This window comes from Panthera onca, chromosome A1 (assembly GCF_046562875.1).
Source record: "Panthera onca isolate mPanOnc1 chromosome A1, mPanOnc1 haplotype 2, whole genome shotgun sequence".
In the NCBI taxonomy this organism is placed as follows: Eukaryota; Metazoa; Chordata; class Mammalia; order Carnivora; family Felidae; genus Panthera; species Panthera onca.
The window spans coordinates 204,917,809-204,941,293 of record NC_138339.1 but is presented as its reverse complement, the minus strand read 5'-3'; the positions used below and the strand labels follow the sequence as shown (position 1 = coordinate 204,941,293).

The 23,485-nt window shown below is 34.2% G+C and overlaps 1 protein-coding gene across 5 annotated transcripts in view; it reads right to left on the bottom strand.

Moving 5' to 3' along the window:
- Window positions 1–23,485, bottom strand: part of DIAPH3 (diaphanous related formin 3) — a 516,220-nt gene that overhangs the window by 178,711 nt on the left and 314,024 nt on the right. For all 5 annotated transcript variants that reach the window (XR_013550080.2, XM_078433000.2, XM_078433008.2 and 2 more), the window contains one exon: window positions 6,375–6,510. Coding sequence is in view for 4 of the 5 variants with exons in the window: in XM_078433000.2 (XP_078289126.1) it covers window positions 6,375–6,510 (136 nt within the window). In the remaining variant the exon portion in view is untranslated. The remainder of the gene's footprint in view (window positions 1–6,374; window positions 6,511–23,485) is intronic.

The window sequence follows — 23,485 nt, the reverse complement described above, 5'->3', positions numbered from 1 at the left end:
CCTTCAGGCTAATTATTTTTAAGAAAACAAAAATCAGAAAAATGACCTTTTAATGCTGTAGTATGACAATACGAGATTCTGGGCTTTCTTAGTTTTGCTGCTGAAAAGGATTTTCAATGCTTCATTTTTCTTCTTAGGGAAATGTAGCCCACTATTCTATTTTTATTTTCATTCTATTAACAAAAATCACATCCCAAAATGATAGTGATAATAAATAGCACACTTGAAAATAGTTACCTGCTCTTTTGCCAAGGGCAAGTAATGATTTATGGTGATAAGAAAGAGCAGGGATTTAATTCACTCCACTACCTCAGGTGGTGATACAAGAATTTGTACATCTGTGAAAGGACACAGTTCTTATTTGCATGGTGAAAATACTAAAGCCATGAAAATGTATGCAAGGAAGCTCCCTGTGGGTTTATGACGGGGTTATGTGAACATTTTTCTCTCCCTCTATCATTCAGGGCTGCGTGCCCTACATATGAAAATAAGATAAAACCAAAAGTTCCTGGACAAGAGAGGTGACACAGCACTAACGCAGATTCAACAATTCGCCCTTCCACATTTTTTTTTAAGAATAGGAAAGCCAAGCTGAAAACTTCTACAAAGACTGAAGCAGTACCACGCTCCATACTAAAATAGAACACCCACAAGGAAAAATAATATAAAGTTTTAACTCACAATAAGATGTTTAAAAAATAAACCATATTGGCACATATGGTACAGGATATAAACATGAACCTAGTTAATTATCCTATCAAGTTCTGAGGAGTTTTATAACCAGTGTTTTAAATTAGTAAGTTCCATATACATTCACATTCTTAGTTCTCTAACACCAAATTTTGTCACCACCACCCACCAGGCCAGCCAGTCCCCATCTCCATCTTATTATCCTGTCTTGTTTTACTTCATATGACTTTTTATAATTTGAAATTATCTTATATATGTCGTTGTCTGATTCACTCATTGCTATTATAAACTTCACTACAGCAGGGACTTTACTTATCCTTATTTATCACTGTAATCCCAGTGTATAAATACAAAAACTATTTTTGTTAAATAAAACAAAAGTGACCTATTAAAATTTCTTTTCTACATCAATGAAATGGAAAATCATAGCACTTATATGTTTCATAGTAATAATACAAGGTTTTCATTAAAGATGGTATTTGTCAAGTATAGAAATTGCATAAAATATGGTGTATCTGTTAAGAGTGTCAAAAATGGATATTTTGCGTAAGAGTATTTGCAGTAATTAAAAGTGCTAAGTTGACATACTACTTTATTAACTTCTACTTCATAAAGCCTCCAAATGTTATAGAACTCATGATTTGACAAAAAATACATTCTACATCTACTATGGAAAGTAAAAAGTTATTGCATATTTATACTATTTTTAAATATGAAAAAGGTAGCAACAAATAATAATATATTTAATACTTATATGACTAACTTGACTATAGCAGCTATATTAAAAGACTGAATACTTTGTCCCTCTATATTAACAATCTTCTTATGTTTGGAGGAAAACTAAAGACCATTCAGAATAATCATCATTTATTAGCGTTTTACAAGAGGTGTTTCACTTTGGTGAGAATATTATATGATTAGGTGCTATGAAAATAGCACCTAGATTCTTTAAAACTCCACAAGCTACAGAGAAAAAAAAAATCAAAGTTGACTTCCAAAATTTTAAAGTGTTTTTTTTTTTTAATTTTTTTTTTTAACGTTTTTAATTTATTTTTAAGACAGAGAGAGACAGAGCATGAACGGGGGAGGAGCAGAGAGAGAGGGAGACACAGAATCGGAAGCAGGCTCCAGGCTCTGAGCCATCAGCCCAGAGCCCGACGCGGGGCTCGAACTCACGGACCGCGAGATCGTGACCTGAGCTGAAGTCGGCCGCTTAACCGACTGAGCCCCCAGGTGCCCCAAAATGTTTTTAAAAGAAAGAAAATCTTTTCAAAAGTAGCTTCCTATATGAAAGCTTTCTTTTGTATCAAATGTTTTATCATCTTGTATCAAATGACTTTCTGATTAAACCTATTAAAATATTCACATATAATATACAGTATTTAAAGATGTATTGTCTTAAAGTATTTATTTAATAACATCTATATAAAGTGACAGTACCCTATCTTTTGAAGAAAAGTCTCCTGGAAAATGTCCAAATTTCTGGAATACAGGGACCTTAGCAACTAAGGTTTGTGGGGAACTTTCATCAAGTGAGAGCCCTACACTTATTTGAGACCCAGATCATGTTTGGAAAGATATACTATAAAGTTTTATAAAGTAATCCAACAGGGGCACCTGGGTGGTTCAGTTGGATAAGCATCTGACTTCGGCTCAGGTCATGATCTCACAGTTGGTTAATTCAAGCCCTGCATTCAGCTCTCTGCTGTCAGCACAAAGCCTGCTTTGGATCCTCTGTCCCTCTGTCTCTGTCCCTCCCCTGCCTGTGCACGCGCTCTCTCTTTCTCTTTCTCCAAAATAAACACTGAAAAAAAATAAAGTAATCCAATAGGTCAAATAAGATGAGCTCTATGATTCACAAAGATGCAAGAGAAACCTTCCTTTAAGTTTATTTTTAAAAAGTTAAAATCTACTTTAACAATTTAGAAAAGTATTGTCCTCTTGGGAATGCAAACTGGTATAGCCTCTGTAGAAAAGAGTATGGATGTTCCTCAAAAAGTTAAAAATAGAACTACCTATGATCCAGTAATCAACACTACTGGGTATTTATCCAAAACATTAATTCAGAGGGACACACACACCCCTATGTTTACTGCATTATTTACAATAGCCAAACCATGGAAACTGCCCAAGGGTCCATCGCTAGATGAATGGACAAAGAAGTGGTGTATGTATGTGTTCATGTGTTCACACATATATGCATACATTCTTTTTTAGGCTTTTTAATAATATTCCATTGTATATAATGAATATTATTCAGCCATAAGAAAGAATGAAATCTTGCCATTTGCAATACATAGATGGAGCTAGACAGTATAATGCTAAGCAAAATTAGAGAAAGACAAATACCATACGATTTCACTCATGTGGAATTTAAGAAACAATGAGTGAAGAAAAAAACACAGAGAGAGAGAGAGAGAGAGAGAGAGAGAGCGAGAACAGCAAACCAAGCAACAGATTCTTAACTATAGAGAACGACGGTTAACAGAAGGGAGGTGGGTGGGGGAGGGGTTAAGCAAGTAATGGGGACTAAGGAGTGCACTTGTGATGAACACTGGGTGATGTATGAAATTGTTGAATCGCTATATTGTACACCGGAAGCTGATATAACACTTTATGTTAACTATACTTAAAAGAAAAGAAAAAACCAAAATGTCCTCAATACAAAATTACTTATCGGAAATAAACACAAACCAATTATTAACCATAATTATTAACGATAATTATAACCATAATTGATTTGGTAAATTTCAGAAATAGACCCTAGTCTATGAATGATTAAGCAAGAATTATATTTAAGTGGAACAGAATAGTATTATGAATATCTGAAGCTAAAAAAATTTGAAGTGGATATAAAATTGCTGTAAAGATGACTTTCTAAACTTGAGCAAGCGAAAGTTATAACAAAATTATAGAAAATGAAACATTTTTATATTTCAAACTATCAAAATCAAAAGCCAAATTGAGAAAATATATTTAAAAGGTAAATAATGAGGCACAAGGAGCTGATGTGTGTAAATCATTAAAAACAAGACGAATGCAACACAGTTCACAAAGAAGGAAATACAAATGGACTAATAAACACTTGAAAAAATGTTCAACTTTAGTAGCACTCAGAGAAATGTAAATTAAGACAAAACATAATTTTCTAATTTATTAACAAAAATCTTTAAAAAAATGAGAATATTCAACTGAAGAATATTCATAAACTAACAGCTTTAAAAGTTGGTGAAATTAGAATATACTTTCAGAAATCAATTTGGCAACATGCATCAAAAAGTCTTAAAACTATCCTTTTCTATTCCATATCCTAATAATTATGAATATTCGTCAATCATTTATACATAAATGTATAACATTGAAAAGATAGAAATAATTATTGTTCTATGACCTCATTACTGACTAATGCAAAATAAATTAGATATGGCATATCCAGGTATTACAAATTACAGATTAAGAATCACAAGAATAACAGGAAACATTGAGAAAGTTCAGTGAGATGCTAAACAACATATTTACTCTATCATATAACTGTTTTTAAAAGGTAGAAAATTTTAAAACTAAAAGAAAAATGTGCCAAAATATTAAAAGTGATCTTTTTGGATAGGAGGATTATCGATAATGATCTTTTGGTCAACCACTTCTTAAGTGTTTTCTGTAACACAAAAGTATTATTTTTTAAGTTGGAAAAATAAAATAAACTTAGCTCTTCTTAAAAATGAAATGCCTTCAGGAAAAATGTAAATTTGAATGAAAACATTATTGAGATTACATTGGATCTAACATATTCTTAAAATTTTTGCTTCCTATCAGGTTTTAACTTTCCAGATTGATAGAACAGAGAATTGCTGAGAGGCTCAGTATGATAGACCAGGGGGTCTGGGCAAAATCCACAAACAGTACAGCCAATTTGCCATCATATAAGTCATCTAAATGACTCTGGCCAATACTAAATGAGCCAGTGTTCAAATACCAGAATGTCTGGTAAATTAGGCAGTATTCAATTATTTTAAAATGATTTCCAGAAGCATATTCTTAAAATCAATGTTAAACCTTTCTGATCACCATTTTAGTTAAAACTTTAAGAAATTTTTGAGAATACTTCCTGAATTTCAAGCGTACTCTTCTAAACAAGAAATTGTGCTTACGATTATTTTTTTCTCCTGGAAGAAACATGTGTGATACATTAAGGTACTCAGTTTGCTTTATTAAAGGTAAAATATGTCTGTAAAAGTGAAAGCAAAAAAGGCAAAAAGGCATCTCTGTCTACCCCTGGGGAAACTTTAGGTGAATTTGCAGCCCTGAGTTGTAAACTGTGGTAATTTAGCAGTGAAGGTGATGGATTTTAATTAAAGCCTTCTGCAATCCTTAGTGGCTTAGAGGTGGAAGAGCCAAAAGTTTGAGGGAGTGAAAATGTAACTACAATTTCCTTAATTTTTTGCTTCTAAGTTAGTGGTATCTTTATCTATCTATCTATCTATCTATCTATCTATTTATTTATTTTAAGAGAGAGAGTGCACCTGTGCACATGCGAGCAAGCAGGGGAGGGGTAGAGGGGGAGGCAGTGAGAAGCTCAAGTAGGTTCCATGCCCAGTGCGGACCCAACACGGGGCTGGATCCTGTGACCATGAGATCATGAGCTGAGCCAATATCAAGAGTCAGACGCTTAACCAACTGAGCCACCGAGGAACCTCAGTTCATTGTATCTTTCAGCTTTGGAATATATACATATATATATATATATATATATACATACATACACACATATATATATATATATATATATGTAAATACATATATGTAAAACTGTAAAGCTGTTACTTTTCTATTTTTAATTTTTTTCCAAGAGTTTTTACTAAAGAAAGTTTCAAAATATACAAAAGTAGAGCAAATGAGACAGTGAACACACCCTTCCCGTTAAGCACCCATCACCCAACTTTGGCAATTACTATTTATCACCAATCTTGTTTCATCTACAAATTCCCCTCTACAAATTTCATCTACAAATATCCACTTAATTCCCCGTCATGCTAGAGTATTTTGACTGAAATCTCAGACATATTTTTGTTTATAAAATTTCAGTATAAGCCTCTACAACATACTTTAAAATATATTCACAACAACATTGTCCTGTCTACAGGGGAAACATAATATTCAAACTTTTCAGACTCCCTTTGTCTACATTTTTTTGGATTAGAATATATGTAAGTTTCATTTATGACAACTGATAGATAAATCTCTTAAGACTCTTTTAAATCAATACATTTTCCCTTCATCACTTTTTCCCTCCCTTAGAGTATCCTGTTGAAAAAATACTAGTTACTTGTCCAATAGAATTGACCCCTTTTCTATAGTTGTTAATTTATTGGTTGCCATAACTTATTACAGATTCGTTATTGATGTAGCAGTCAAGAGAGTGGGAATACTCTGGAACTACAAGAGTAGACCAGAGGACCAATATCACCTATGACCAATGACCAGTTAGAATAAAAGCATTACTTGTTACTAACAAGTAAACTAAAGGAGGAAAGCCCATTATTTAAAAAAAAAAAATAAAAATAAAAAAAAAATAAAAAAATGCTCTACATTTTAACTATACAAATAAGTGACCAGATCTTCTTTTTTTCACTGAAGTTTATTAAACTGCTAATAAAGGTACAAATTGCAAATTTGACAGTACTCACCAGTCTTCATTTCTAACAAGCGCTTTTTCTTTTGTTGGCGTTCAAGTCTTTCTTTCTCTGCTAATTCTTTGGCTATTTGGGCACGTTTTTCCCTTTCCTCTGCTTCTCTTTTTTTGACGTTCTCCTTTCTTGCTTGCTGTTACAAACAAATTTTGAAAAATGATCAATTCTAACCACAGTGATTTCACAAAGAGAATGGAAAATTATTAATCTGTAGAGCTGTGATTAAATATCTTTTAGATAATGGCTACTTCTAATATTAGTAACAGTCTTTTAAAAGATTAGCACATGAACACTTGCTAAATATGGATCTATAAATACAACTTATGTTTAAAGCACCTGCATCTTAGTAGAATCAACTAAGAGAAGGGAGACGAAACTAAAAATAAAAAAAGCACTTAATTGACAAATCAAAACTGTTTCCCTATATATATTTCCAAGAGGGTCTAGCAAATGCATTTGAGTCTTCCATACATCCTCTGCTAGGTAAAATATTGAGTACAAAAAAAGCAACTGGAGAAATGATAGAAAAGAGCTAAAAGTTTGCAAGGACTGTTTCATATAACAATCAATCATTTAATGATTTCCTCTCAGATAAAGACAAGTGTCATAGGATGACTAGAGGAATATTTGGCGTTTCAAAGACAGACCTCTGACTTCTCATCAAAGTCACCAAGTCACAATTATGGGATCCCAATAGGTATGTGATTTAATTCCTTATTTTCTAAGTTTTATACAAATCAAGAAACACCTCTCATGTGTCATTAGTGGGAATTAAGAGGTAAACAAGGATTTTTTATGTGCCAACAGCATAGCTCATGCTACAATCTCCTATGTTCTCAGTACCAATGAATTCAAACAAGCTATCTAATTGCTAGTTTATCACTAATGGTATTAAATAGAAAGTGCACAACAAAACTTTAACAAGTAGGTGGCTTTTTTTATTTGGGAGGAAACTTTCAGTTTTCTACTGTCATAGCCTTGTTTTTGTAAGCCCTAGAGATAGTGCAAGTTCTTCACTAGAAATCAAATAGCAAAATTTAAAATTATCGACCAAAACAATGAAAAACACATGGGAAAAGAGGAGAAAACAAAAAGCCTTGAGGCAGTATTAATTCATCCATGTAGCCCTTCATTCAAGAAATACTGAGACACTGAGTGGTAAGTGGTATTATTCCAAGCATTTGACATATATATGCGTGTGTGTGTACACACACACACACATATATATATATATGATTTATAATATACATGCATATGCACATACACAATTCTAAAACAAGTTCTATATTCTGTGTGATAGGGTGGTACAGGAAGCAAAGACAGAAAACAATATGAAAATTTTGAAAAAATTGTATCATGAAAAAAAAGAGTGATGTGATAGAAGGCTTGGGGGGGGTTACTTCATATTAAGTGGTATAGATAAGGCCTATATCAGATAAGACCCCACTCACTGATTTCATTGATGCTGAAACTTCAATGTCAAGAAGCTAGCTAGGTGATGATCTGGGGGAGATCAAACGCAAAGGCTGTTGGTGGGTTTGAGAGACAGAAGGCCAGTATGGTGGTATAAGATGAGGTCAGGAGCTGTGCCAGATCATTTAGAGTCTTCTAGGCTAAGATAGGGAAGGTTGGACTTTCTTTTAAGGGAACCAGAAAACAACTGGAAATTTTCAAGTAAGAGAATGCAAGACTAAGTACTCTAAGATACAAGTGCTAACCAACCACATTTGTTCCAAAAAGTAGGATCTCCCTCTCAAGCAAATGGATTTGTTCACTGTCTAGTGTGTAAACTGAGGCAAGGTTGGGCAGTCTTATTAGCTCTTAAAAAAGATTGGGTTTCCCAAGTTCAAGATTTTCCTCCAGTAATACAAACCACTGTATATGTAGGTATTAAATCTGGCCTTCTTCACATTTCCCTGTGGGAATTTAGACTCAGGAATGAACAAAGAACTGTTTACTATGGCTGTTGCTATAATAAATTCTTTGACTCTATAGTCTTGTGTTTTCTGCCAACGTCCATGAAACAATGGCAGGCTAACAAGGTAAATTCTCCTACTCCTCACAGTTCATGACATATATTAATATTATTACTGCTAAGCTATGAAATAGCAGCTGCAGTAATAGGTGCTTTCCTATGCAATCCCTCCAATCCTCAGAATGGATTCTGCATTTTCCACTTGGCACTGGCTGGTTAAATAGTTGTTCACTACAATGATTTCTGTAAGAAGCAGAGGCCAGACTTGAAAGCTAGGGGTAGTCTATGTTCTTTCCACCATGCTGCTTCATATTACGGGAGCATATGTTAGGCACAAAGTATACGACAATAGCCACTATAAGAATTGACATAAGGAAGGTAGGAGAAGGCTACATAAAAGTAGAAAAGAAGTGTGTTTTCAAAGATGAACATGTATACGCATCCATGTGTGTACATGCGCACACATGGGTACCCACGTTTGTATATGTAATAAAGATTGAGTAGAAAGACCGGATTGTGGTGGAGAAAAAAACAAGCAAATATTCAAGTGTCAAAACTGTATTTCTTGCTTGAGGGAAATAAATAAGAGGAACCTGCAATAGATAAAAAATATATCATGTAGCTTATTTATGAAACTTAAAGTACAAAATTTTCTGATGTAAATTTTCTACTTTAATGACTGGATGCATTTCAATGAGCACATTTAAAAGACAACTTATTAGCAGACATAATTGCCACACCCTTTTAGTATTCCATTGGGCAGTAAAAAGTCAAAATTACTTCCTAGGACCTATAAAATAATGTTTACATTTAGAAATAAGGTCTGAAGTAATTCTTAAAGTTATTTTACTTTATGGAAAATACACTATTGATTTTCATTTAAAAGCCAATCTCATTTAAAGCATATCTTCTTCTGACATTATAACTATTAGAAGAATTTTAGCTGGAAAAATACCAACAGACAGCACAGAAATAGGTATTTAGTCTGAAACTAATATCCCAGTTCAAACAGTAATTTGGAATTTTCTGTTATTCTAAATGTTGAGAAGCAAAAGTAGCCAAAAACGGAAAAGATGAACAGTTAGAGAACCACATTATTCTAGATACAATTGCCTCTTAGTTACGTCAATTCTACATTCCAAACTAGAAAGAAAAATTAGAGAAGAGCTATACATAAAGATGGCTAGCTCTAAGACATTGATTTGTTTAATCATCTTATTTTATTTTCTTAATGTTTATTTATTTTTGAGAGAGACAGAGACAGAATGAGAGTGGGTTAGGGGCAGAGAGAGAGAGGGAGACACAGAATCCGAAGCAGGCTCCAGGCTCCGAGCTGTCATTACAGAGCCCAACATGCGGCTCGAACTTACGAGCTGCGAGATGATGACCTGAGGTGACGCTCAACCGACTGAGCCACCCAGGCACCCCAATCATCTTATGTATGTATGTATGTATGTATGTATGTATGTATGTTTTTAGTATAGTTGACACAGTGTTACATTAGTTTCAGGTGTACAACTTAGTTATTTGACAAGTTTACATATATTATGCTATATTCACCTTATTCTTAATGCAGCTTTTTATTTAGTAAATTGGCAAATTAATTGCACTGCCACCAACTACTTTCAGCTATGCCATGCCAAAACTTTCTTTAGGTGCTTGCAGATCGTCCCAGATAGAGCCCGGTACATGCTCCTGTCTGAAAGATCTATGGGCTTACCAGTCTACAGCAATGACCACAGAGGGTTTTAAAACTTCAGTCACATTTTGACTGTTCAATTCAAAGGCATAATCAATAATTTACCTGAGTTCCTAAGGCTCACATGTATTTTATGGTAACAGCAAACTCTAAACTATCTACATAAAAATACACAGGTATGTTAATAACTATGTGTATAAAAACATATAGATATGTCAAATATATGTGCATATGTGTGTGTATATTCTGAAAGAAAATGAGTTCACGATTATTTCCTACCTATAATTTATGTTTTCTGCATAGCAAATGTAACAACAAGAACTTTGCCACAACTAGTTTAAATATACATTATAGCATCATACATTTTGTCTCAGAGAAACCAAAATGACCCAAAGCCAGTGAATTTCAATGAATGTGCACACGTGTGTAGAATTTAGAACAGTCTGGCAGAGTGTAATCCTTCCTAAGTTGTGGCTATTCTCATAAACATTATCTTTGAGTTTATAAACAAATTCCATCATCTTTATTATAAACTTCTGTGACTTGATGTTTCCACTCAACATTATATTTCTAAGATTCATTCACATTTTTATGTATAAACCGCATCTCATTTTCACTGCTTATAATATGAAGTCATCTCCCTACTGACTCACTTATCAGTGGGATTTGAATTGCTTTGGATTTTTGACTATGACAAACGAGGCAGATACATTTTTGCTCACATCTCCCTGTGCATATGAGTTTTTTTATGGTAGATCCCATTACTTGGTTCTTAAACCTTTTCAGAAACTGTTGACAGTGTCTTTAAGCAGAGGAGAACAGGACATCTTAGAACGTAACACAAACAGTAAGGATATTCTTTGTTGACGCTTTGTTTCTGTTCTAAAAGAGTGCTGGGTCCACTTATAAAATATCATTTGACAATGTGGGTTATGACCAAAATAGTTTGAAACCCACTGCTCTCTTGGGTAGAAGTGGAGTTGATAATAAGGGGAGAAGTTCATCATCAAGCTTACTAGATGGTGTCAAAGAGCTTCCACAGTGTGCCAAAAGATACAGCCACCATTAGCACATAATCATAGCCTAGACACTAACCAAATTGTTATCATCAGTCTTCTATTTGGCAGCTTATAACGGTATCCCATCGTGCTTTTAACTTGTATTTCTATGGTTACTAATTAGTTCAAGTTGCTTCTCACATGTTTATAAAACATTTGGATTTCCTACTCTGTGAAATGCCTTTCGGATCTTTTACCCACTTTTTTGTTAGGCTGTTTATCAGTTTCTTAATTTGCAGTTCTTTAAAATATTCTGAATACGAATCTTTTGTTTGTTTTATATTTTAGATTTTAACTGTCATCATACTTCATTTACCTATGTTGTCTTTCAGTAAAGAGAAGTTGTTAAATGTAGTAAAAGGTATTTTTTTAAAGAAATTGGGATGCCTGGGTGGCTCAATCTGTTAAGTGTCCGACTTCAGCTCAGGTCATGATCTCATGGTTCGTGAGTTCATGCCCCTTATAAGGCTCTGTGCTGACAGCTCAGAGCCTGGAGCCTGTTTCAGGTTCTGTGTCTCCCTCTCTCTCTGCCCCCTCTCCCACTCACACTCTGTCTGTTTCTCTCTCTCAAATAAACATTAAAAAAAAAAATCCTTCCCTACTTCAAAGACAAAGATAATCTTCTATGCTTTATTTTTAAGCTTTAACAATGCTATTCACATTTTAGTACCTACTTTATCTGGAATCAATGTTTTCGAGTAGTATGAGGTGGGGATCCTATTTACTTTTTTCTATTGAAAATGAGTTGAACTGTAACATTTCACAACTAGCCTACCCTTTGCCCACTGATCAGCAAAGCCCATTCTTCTGTATTTCAAGTGGCCATATATGTGTTGATGTTTGGGGGCTGCTTTAGTCTGTTTGGTCAATATACCCATGTCTGAATCAGTAACACTCTGTCTTATTATAGCTCATATCTGATTTTCCTTCTTTAGAATTGTCTTTACTCTTTCTGGGCCTTTACTCAGCCATCTAGTTTTCAGAGCAAACTTACTGAAGTTTTTGGAAAGGTCTATTAGGATTGTGAACAAAATTGCTCTGATTCTGCAGATTTAGATTAAATTGGTATCTTTATGATATTGACTCTTTCTGTTAACAAACATGATGGGGCTCTCCATTGACTTAGGATATATATAGTATATATCCTAACTTATTATATGACTTAGTGTGTGTGTATATATGTGTATAGGTATATATATACTTATATATATTTAAGTGTATATGTATATATATTCTTATATATATATATAAGTATATAGTGTGTGTGCATATATATTAAAGTGTATGTATATAAGTGTATACACACACACACACACACACACACACACACACACACACTAGTATCCTATCAGTTTAGAACAATCATTTCATTAAATTTGGTAAAACTCATATGTAAAACTTTCTGGGCCAAGTATTTAATTTACTTGAAGATTCTAAATAAGTCATTAAATTAACAATTAGTTATAGACTTATTCAAGCTTTGATTTTCTTTCAAAGTCAGTTTCAATTATGTTATAATTTTTCTAGAAACTTATCTGCATCATCAACCTATCCAGTCTGTCCTATAAATTTTTATAGTGTGCTTGTCTCTTTTTACTATCTTCTGTATGTATAATTATATTCCTTATTACGTCTTTAATATTTTTTCCTCATTAACCTTTTCAGAAACTTATCTAATTGTTTTTTCAAAATAATCATGGTTTAGCTTTTCAAAAATTCTCTAAGTCATTTTTTCCTTCATTCCTTTATTTTCCTATTTTTTCTAGGATTATACAATTCCTTTTTAACTTCTGAAGTCGGATGTTTAATTTTCAGTCATTCTGATTTTTTAACCTAAACACTTAGAGTATAAATTTCTTTATACCACTATTTTGCTGTGTTCCATAAATTCTTCAGGTCTAATTTTACTCTAGGATTTCTTTCTTGACACATGAGTTATTTCATGTGATTTTAGAATTTGCAAAACAGAGATTTTAAAATTTCATCCTTTTAAAAATTTCATCGCTAATTTCATACTATTGTAGTTAATGAACGAAGCTGCACCTTAGAAATACATCAAGATTTCACGGTCTCTAGTATGTGATTACTTTGATAAAAGTGCCACTTATGGTTGAGAGGTGTACTCTAATTGTTGAGTTGGGTTCTCTATATATTACATTGAATCAACTGTGTTAATTGAATTGTTTAAAGCTCCCATATCTTTAATGATCAATTAGAGAACTTTGTTGAAGATCCAAATATAATGCTAACGCTATCAACTTATTCTAGAAGGTATACATTTTTACATGTTTGTTTTGGTGCCATGTTCACATGCAAATTTTTGACTTGTACCTTTCTGAAGAATTAAGCTTTCTATCAGCATGAATATTTCCTTGTCTTTAAGTCTATTTTATCTGTTACCACCATAGTTTCCCTCTTTCTTTTGATTAATATTGCATTTCATTACCTGTTCTGTTACTTTAAACCTTTCCATGTATTTGGGTTATAGGAGGTCTCAAACAGCACAAGGCTACATTGTTTATCCAATCTTAGTCTTTAAAATTTTTATTGTGACTTACGAAATACTTGTTTCCACCACCTTATATTATTCGTTTTATTGGTCCTCCTTTATCTATGTCACTTATATATGTATGTATGTATGTATGTATGTATGAATGTATATCTTTCTTGGTTCATTTCTCCCCCTATGGTTTTGAATCTATGCTGGAACATCAATCCTTTTACTGGTTATCTTGGTAATTTTATCACACAAATTAATTTAACAAGGCCTAAGGTTCACTGATGGTTTTATCTCCTTTCCTCTCCTTTGAACAATACAGAAAGATAAAACACCTGAACTCCAAACACCTCATTCAATTTATTTAACAACGTTGTCCAGTAGCTAAGCTCTATACCTCCCTTTTCTACAAAACAAGTTAGACATTATTTTATTGTATACGTTTTTTATATTTAGTTTAATGGTAAGTATGCCTTCTTGTCTCTCAATTCTTTCTGAAGAAAAAGAAAATGTTGCTTCTTTAAATACATCCTGTAGAGCTGGTGTCAGCAAACTATAATCTTGGGCTGGCCAGCAATTGTAAATAGTTATATCAGACATAGCCACACCCACTCACTTACATACTGCCTATGACTGCTTTTGCACTGCTACTGAAGAACTGAGTAGTTATTAACATTTAGCTTGCATATATTTACTATATGGCCCATTAAACAGCCAATCCCTGCTTTGAAGGATCCTTCAACAGAGAGATGTTCATGAAAAATAACCCTTTCTCCTTGAAGACTTCCCCAACTTTCTCACAAGACAGCCATATTTTAAAATAGTTTGTTGTGTTGTGGTGGGATTGATCTTTGAGAGTCTCTATTATTATGTGAGAAAATTCTCAAAAGTGTATTCTTATAGAAGGCTGACCAACACATCTTTATTTCTTAAATATTTTTATATAATGTGTCGATTATGATAGACTATATATTTTTCTGGGTAACATACTTACGTGTTTTAGGATCCAAAGGTAAACAATTTAACAAGGAACAGCCATATAAAATCCTGGGTGCTCACTCAAATAAGTTTGTTGAATGGACAATCAAGAATATCATCAAAAATATAATGAATATGATATTTCACTACTTTCAGAAATAATTTAAAAATGAGTTTATTATTACTTATTAGAAAGGCAGTGTAAAGGCTAGAAGGAAATCTAAAGTCTTATTGTCTTTGTCTGAATCTCCATCTGGCACTAAATAGCTATGTAACTTGTGTCTCAGTTTCCTCTTTTGTAAAATGGGCAAAATAATACCTACTTTATAGTGATATTGTAAGAATTAAATAAAATGCCTGGCATACAGTAAAATCTATGTAAAACAGCAATTATCAATAGTAATATTATTAATTTATATTATTTCCGTTATATGTCATTAATGAAATGCCCCACTAATTATTTATTTGGGAACAAATCAAGGAAGAGCCACTTTCTAGCTTGCAATGATCATATATGCTTCTATATATATGCGAAAGTGTCAATTCTCATAGTACCTATGAGAATATAGTTTTCCATTCAGAGATGTTGGAATATGACTGTACATTGACTCGACAGGAAGCTCCTCCAAAGCATGTACCCAATGGAGCTGGATTACTTGGCAGGGAAGTTACAGAGGTGAATTAAATATGGGAGGCAAGATATACTCTTGATCTCAAGTCTAGTTATTTACCACTAAAAATTTATTTTCATAAATATATAGACACATGTTTTAATACTTCTAAATCTAATATACTTTATGAGCTTTTATTCTGAAAAAGAGAGTTTAGTTTCCTGTTTCCCCCCCACCCAAATAATTACTTGCATTTCAAATTAAGATAGTCTTGGTACATTAACTTCAAAACTTGCCCAATGACACAAAATTTGCTTTCCTCAAAAGCAAAATTTAAAAAACCAACGTGCACATTGCCTCCTTCCAGCTTAATAGTCTATTATATACTGTTTCTTGAAATACTTAAAAACTTACTTTATAAGAGAAAAATTGTAACATAAGAATTTAAGTGGACTTCCACAGATCCCAACTTTTTGATCATACCTCATCTCCGTTTCTAACTCTTAGCTCATTTAAATAGTTTTATCTACCCAACTCAACATTTTCAACCTATGATAATATTCTGTATATTTTTGTAACTCCAAAAACTACTGGAGATTTTATTATATAAGAAAGTTGAAAAGATTATAAATGTCTTCTTATTCAGAGTTATATTTCTTTCAACATTAATGAATATTTAAACTATGCAAACCAGGGATCTCTTCAGTTTTCACTGAACTCAAAAATCTTTTCTTCCTAAGTATTTTATTTTTGTCTCAGATTCCTAACATAAGATTAGAAAACCAGATTTAAATCTGCATGCTTTCCAGAGGGATACAGGTATCAGGTACTATGAAAACACAGGCTAATTTTCTCAAAATAAACAACTACTTAAGAGTCCGACATGTTCCCACTAAATGCTTTTTTTAATAGGAGTTTACTCAATTTTAAGAAGAGGCAATGTTCAAACATACTAAATGAAGCTTTCTAGAAATTCCTGATGACTCCATTTTCAGGAAGAAATGGAAAATATTTTAACTAAGAAAACCTTAAAAATGTATTCCTGTACTATTCCTGTATTGAAACACGAAAGAAAATATTTTTTTCTTAGAATTACCAGACACAAAAGTCTTTAAGAATACAAAGTATGTGATCTACTTGTTCGTTTTCCATCAAGTCTTTCTTTCTTTCTTTCTTTTTTTTTTTTGTTCCTTATGTTTATTTTCAGAGAGAGAAAGAGAGAGCATGAGCGGGGGAGGGGCAAAGAGACAGGGAGACACAGGATTTGAAGCAGGCTCCAGGCTCTATGCTGACAAACAGACATGGGGCTCGATCTCACAAACCATGAGATCATGACCTGAGTTGAAGTCGGTCACCTAACCAACTGAGCCACCCAGGCATCCCACCCCCGTTTTTTTTCCATCAAGACTTGCTTTTGTAACTGAATACAAAAGTTCCCCCCAACATGCAATAGATAAACAATGGATTAGAACTACCTTGTGGAAAATTAGTTACTCTTAGAAATCCCTATTTGCAGTAATTATAGGGTAGATGCTTTATAAGGGACTCTAGAATGACAGTAAAAATTAAATTCTCTGGTATTACCAAATTCAATGAAAAAATGCTCTCAATGAGAATAGGAGAGCATGATAAACGGTATACGGGCACAAACAATTCATCATCTTAACATTCAATAAGGTGGTGTTATTATTTGAACTTTTTATGACCATGAAACTTAGGAAAATGGGAAACTATGCTTTGAGAATGTCCCCAAGAATGTGCAGGTGCTGATGAATTAAACTGCTTCAGCTGCAAGTTGCTCTTTTCTGTAAAAATCAGTCTCAGGTGAAACAACACATTACGTATTAGCCCATCAGGGATTTAACAATACTGACCCATCATCATTATGCCATGAGTTTGTTTGCAATTCTTTCAAACATTTTGTAAAATCCTCAAGTAAATGAGATATTTCAATCTATTCTGTGACTTCTTTAACAGAGAGAGTATGAAATATTCATAACTGTGGTTTCCCAAAGTACAACTTGATTTTCCAGTAAGTGTGTTTTCTCCCCTTGTGTTCTGAAGTGATATAGTAATTTAAATATTCTTTTTATCCCCCAAATGTAAGGCTAAATAAAGGCACAGCTAGGCACAAGATGGTAGTCATGAAGTATAGTGCTTAAAGGTAGACTTGGTGATAGGGCCTATCACCTATCACTATTGTTGTTTTGAGTTATTACTATCACCTCTTTGTTAGGAAAGCAAGGAGAACATCCAACTAAAGCCCCACAATATTCCATGTAAACCTGGCCATGTTTAAAACATAACATTAAAAGTAGCCTTAAGATGGGGGGCACCTGGGTGGCTCAGTCAGCTGGGCGTCTGACTTCGGTTCAGGTCATGATCTCATAATTGGTGGGTTTGAGCTCTCTTTTGGGCTCTGTGCTGACAGCTCAGGACCTGGAGCCTGCTTCTGAGTCTGTGTCGTCATCTCTCTCTGCCCCTCTCCCACTCATGCTTTGTCTCTGTCTCTCTCTCTCTCAAAAAAAAATAAACATAAGCATGGGCATTGAGGAGGGCACCTGTTGGGATGAGCACTCGGTGTTGTATGGAAACCAATTTGACAATAAATCTCATATTTAAAAAATACATAAATAAATAAATTAAAAAATTAAAAATAAATAAATAAACATTAAAGTTTAAAAAAAAAAATTGAAGTCAACAGTGTGTGCACTCTGTCTTGTTCAGAATGCAGAGGACCAATATCTGATGTACAAAGAGCATGCCATTTTATTCATTTTTGCTTGTGGTATCCTAATTTAATGTTGTATTTTCAATTACATGGGTTAATAGACTTATTATTATGTATTATTTTTTCCCATTATCTATCAATAGTTGACCTTATCACTTTATTAGAATAATCCAGTCTTTACCTTTTGCTAATATTATTTCAGTGAACAAACCAAATATTTAAAATGTAAAAGGGAAATATAAATTACCAGTCATTTAATCATATAGACGTGTCAGATGCACTAATAATCCCACTAAGCAATGTGTAGTAAAAATAAATCTTATCAGTAAAGAGAAAATGTAAGTCACTTAGTCTAGCTGTGTTTTTACTGTGAAAAGACTAAAAATTAAAGATTAGAAGAACCTATCATAATTATTTTCAAGGTTGCAAGTCTAAAATATTCAGCACCTGGAATAACTCTAATTCCTTAAATAATCAGACAGTAAAGGATATGAAGAAAAACATCCTAGAGCTAAAATATTTGGGTTTTTTTTCTAGGTTTGGGGCTTTATACCTCCAACTATGATCTCAGAATAACAACGGTGCCAATGAAGACAATTTTTAAGCTGTAAACTCAACAAAACAAGCAAGGAGAGAAGATATTTCCTATAACTACCCAAGTTGACTCACCATCCAACCAGATGACTTTTTCACATGCTTCTTTTCTCTGATAACATGATCAATGTACAGGTTTTAAGAAGCACACAGGAAAAGCTTAGTGCTTTGGAATTCCTATTGGTCACCTAGTTAGTCCATACAATGGTTATCAGAAATGGCATTTACAGTTGACAAAGATCAGATTTGTATAACTTAAATGATCAGTTTTGTTCTGGCTGTCCTCCATATCAAAAATATTTGTATACTAAAAATACCCCCTCATTGGATGATTTCATTTTTGTTTGGCAAATCACTACTTCAGTCTCAGTATTCAGTAGAAGAGAGAAATTATATTTGATCAATCCATGCAGCAAGATTAAATGAGTTACAACTGATTTTTTGTTCACTACACAGTGTATTTCAATTGTATGAACGAAAAATCAACTTAAAGTCTTCAAGTAACATGAATGATGGATCTTTAACTGGATCAAACATAACTTTAACAGAATTGTAGAAATAATCTAAACACAGAGTTATTATTGAAAAATAGGTACTCCTTATTTAGTTCAAAGTGTCTATATAGAAGCATTAAAAAAAAGGGGAGAAATCCTTAAAATATCGATTCTGTTATCATGAGATGGGAGAGGTGAAAATTATTTCTATTCTCTGTAGATAGCTAACTTGTTTTGGGGGTATATGTACATTATGTCATTTGATCTTCAAAATGTAACATCCTGAAGAAACACAAGCTGTTATTAACAGGAAAGAGGCTCACTAAGGTTAAGTAACTTGGCCACAGTCTTATCACCCTGGGTGTTCTGATGCCAGAGCTTTCACTGTCAGCCATTGCTGTCTTCCCCAAAATAAGACAACTGGCAAAATACCACTGTTAAAAACAAGCACAAAGGGTGAATTCATAAGTAAGTTAAGATTTGAAGAAAACAGAGTGACTCCTTTCTCACTGATTGCCATTACACAATTCGGATGGGAGGTATATACGTAGGAAAGAAAGTTTAGGGGAGGAATCGACAGGACTTCAGGGACGAGAAAAGAACAAATGCAAAGTTTGGCACATATACCCAAAACTGGAACACAGAAAAGAAAGGAAGACCTAACAGAGGCCACCCCACCTTTTGTGTATGTAATAGTAATCCCTTTTAAGGCAAGGATTGCTTTTCCTCGCCCTCAAAATCCTAACCAAGTGGGGTGCCCAGATATGCAGGGTCTTAGAAACTATTAATAAAGAAGGATGTCCAGTAATATTTTCCAGTACTTTAAAATCCCTACAGGAGGGGCGCCTGGGTGGCTCAGTCGGTTAAGCGTCTGACTTCAGCTCAGGTCATGATCTCGTGGTTCGTGAGTTCAAACCCTGCATCGGGCTCTGTGCTGACAGCTCAGAACCTGGAGCCTATTTCAGATTCTGTGTCTCCCTCTCTCTCTCTGACCCTCCCCTGTTCATGAGCTGTCTATGTCTCAAAAATAAATAAACGTTAAAAAAAAAATTTAAAAAAATAAAATCCCTACAGGAAATGTTAATGTGCTCAGAAAAAGAGCTACAAGAACCAAAAAATGTGACTTCTTTAAGTGTAGTGACTCCAATTCTGTGTTGGAATATATGAAACTGTAAATTCAGAGGCTCATCATAGCAGTTACGTATGTATAATTAAAACAGAAAATTGACAGAGACCCATAAATACAGAGAACAAACTGGTGGCTGTCAGAGGGGAGAAGGCTGGGAGGATGGGCAAAATGGGTGAAGGGGAGTGAGAGATCCAGGCTTCCAGTTATGGAATGAACAAGTCATGGAGATGAAAGATATACCACAGAGAATATAGTCAATGATGTTGTGTCATGGCAGACGGTATCTACACTCGCAATGTGCACAGCATAATATACAGAGGTGCTGAATCACTATGTTGTGCATGTGAAACTAATGACACAATGTGTATCAACTATACTTCAAATAAATAAACAGAAAAATGACATATTCTTAATAATTATAATTTGGTATGAAAATTGTTTTCAAACATGTTATCTAAAAGGGAACAAGTAACAAAGGAGAGCTAAGAGGGGGAAGCATTCAGAAGTATTTCTGTAAGATGAGGTTGTTAAGCAAAATAAACAAAGTGTCAGATGAAATTTGCTTAAGGAGTTAAGAGTGTTGTTGCATTGTGCTAATAATTCTGGTTAAAGAAAGAGAAAAGCAAAAGAACTTTCAATGAGGAAAAAGGAAAGCCTCACCAAGATAAGAAAAATTTTAAAGAAGAGACCATGTATTGCAGGGATGAATAAAGGCACTTTGAGCAGAATTCTCTAATATAAATATGAATGGGAAGTGGGGCTAGGACATACATTATGCTTCAAGGCCACAGAGACCAATGACACACATGAAAATTAGGTTTATACTCAAAGGACCAACATGAACATTCTACAGCTGTTAGGCAAGAAAAAGGGGAATGGAGTGTCCCAGTAAAAGCCGACAAAAATTCCATAATGGGCTCAATTCATCCCATAGAAGCACGCACCTCTATGAGTAATGGGCACAATGGTAGTTGCATCTAACAGTGAGTCCAAAATCAATCACAAGTGGAAGATGATGATTATTGTTCTACAACACTACACACCTGAAGGCATGAACTTCACTTGGTGAAGCTTGATGCCTGGTAGGACAGTGATTTGCTTAGCCTACAGTGCAGGGTCAAACATTTCCACCTAGTACCTCCAATTTGAACTTTATGGTTCCCATGACTCCTACAGGAAAGAGTATCTTGCCAGCTCTCCACTCTACACCTTAACCTTCATGCCAGCCTTGTGGTACATTAATAATCCTCTAATTTTAAAAGAAAACATTTTATGCTTTGAAACGGAACAAGACCAGCAAACATTCTCCTATCATGAATGCATTGACGTAAACAAGAAGTTATTCTATTAAGGAGTGAGAAAATAAAAAAATGTCTTGTGCTGATTTACACTTGTAAGTTACCAAAAATGCCCTTAAAAATCACATTTTAATAATTCTTCCAAACTCTCTGAGCAATATATATTGGATATATACTAGAAATATATTAAAAACTACAGGCTTTGGAATCAGGGAGGCTTCCATTCAAATCTTAGCCCCTACCAGTTCGGAAGCATAACTGAGATTCCCTACCCCACAGTTACTACACAGTGACATTCTGTATCTCACAAGAATGCTGGGAAGACTAAGTCAGATGACACGCATACAGTATCTAGCAGGGAGTCTAGCAAGAAGCAGGCAATCAGGGGCAGTTGTTGTTGGATTTGTCTTGTTGAAGATAGTAATAAAAATAAAGCTTGGGGTACTTGGGTGGCTCAGATGGTTAAGCATCCTGACTCTTGATTTTGGCTCAGGTCATGATCTCATGGTTCATGGAATTGAGTCCCGCATCAGGCTCTGTGCTGACAATGTGGAGCCTGCTTGGGATTCTCTCTCTGCCCCTCTCCTGCTCACTCTTTCTCTCAAAATAAATAAATAAAATTTAAAAAATAAAGCTAAATAAAATTACAATATGTAAGCTTACTCCCTATTTCTTGGAAATTGATTACTAGTCCTAAATAGAAACCATTTACCTATAGTAGATTGTTAAAACAAAAACAAATTAATTCCTAGTTGAGGATCTCCAACTAGAAAAGAGGAGAGTTCAACTTTTCTAGTTGTGGGGTGTCGCAATGAGCAGTTACCCCACAGAGGAAGCTCCATGATCTTAGAACTTTTTCCCTTGGTCTACATGGCTTGAAGCAGCAGTCTGGAACAGATGTTCCTTCTTTAGCTATTGTATTAGGGCTCTCAGAAAGGGTGGGAAAAAAACAAGAACCAAAACAGCTGTATCTAAACCAATTACTGATGAGATCCTGGTAACACTGATAAGAAATGACATGAGTTGGTAAAAGGTATAGTAATCGGCTCTGAATAAAAATGAGCCGGCCTTTAATTGCTTAAGAGTAACTTCTGGGGCAATCCTAAAATACACACATTTTGGGATAAATTACTCATAAACTAAATTACTATTAAAAATAAAAGTGATCACATTTTTTTTTTATTTTGGGGAGGGGTTAGTTTTCACATTAGTCCTAACAGTTCTTTTAAATGTAATTTAAACTATATTAATAGGAATTAGTATAGTTTAGCCATATATGGCTTAGGCTGGTGCAAGACTCCCTGGGTTAGCCCCTCAGCTCCGTCAATTGCTGGCTATGTCAACAATGGGCAAGTCACAATCTCTCTAAACCCCAGTTTCCCCATCTGTAAAATGGGAATAGTAACAGTATGCCTACCACACCTGGTTATTGTTAGGGTTAAATGAGTAAGTGGAGAACTTGGCACTTGACTGGCACTATATGTATTAGCTACTAAAGCCTGGCACCCATTGTAGATGAGAACATCTATCCCTCAACAAATTTGGCTATTTGTTACATGCCATGAATTACATTAGAGAAACAAACGTATGCAAGATAGACACAGATTTTATAAGATGAAGCGAAGTCTGGGCAGAGATCAGAAGGGTGAGTATAGTAATTTAGCCAGGCAAAGTATGGACAGACTGCTCCAGGCATAGGGAACCATACATAAGTAGGACGGTCTAAACTTGAGAGAAAACATTCCATGGAAAACTGTCATAGTGAGGGAGGGGGACAGCTATGGAATGAAGACAGTGGTTCCAACTCCTTGCATATAATACAAAACAGAACTTCACTTTAATGGTAAAATTTGCTCATTCACGAACAGGAGTATTCCTAAATACCAGTGGATGAAGTCACAATACAAACATATCTTACCAGTATTTTCTTAAAAAGAAAATCTAGCTATATATTTTTTGCCTATTGTATAAATAGACCTTTCCAGAACAGACCTTCAACCCATTAAAGTTCCACATCTGTTGTTAATATTTTCACACGGATTCA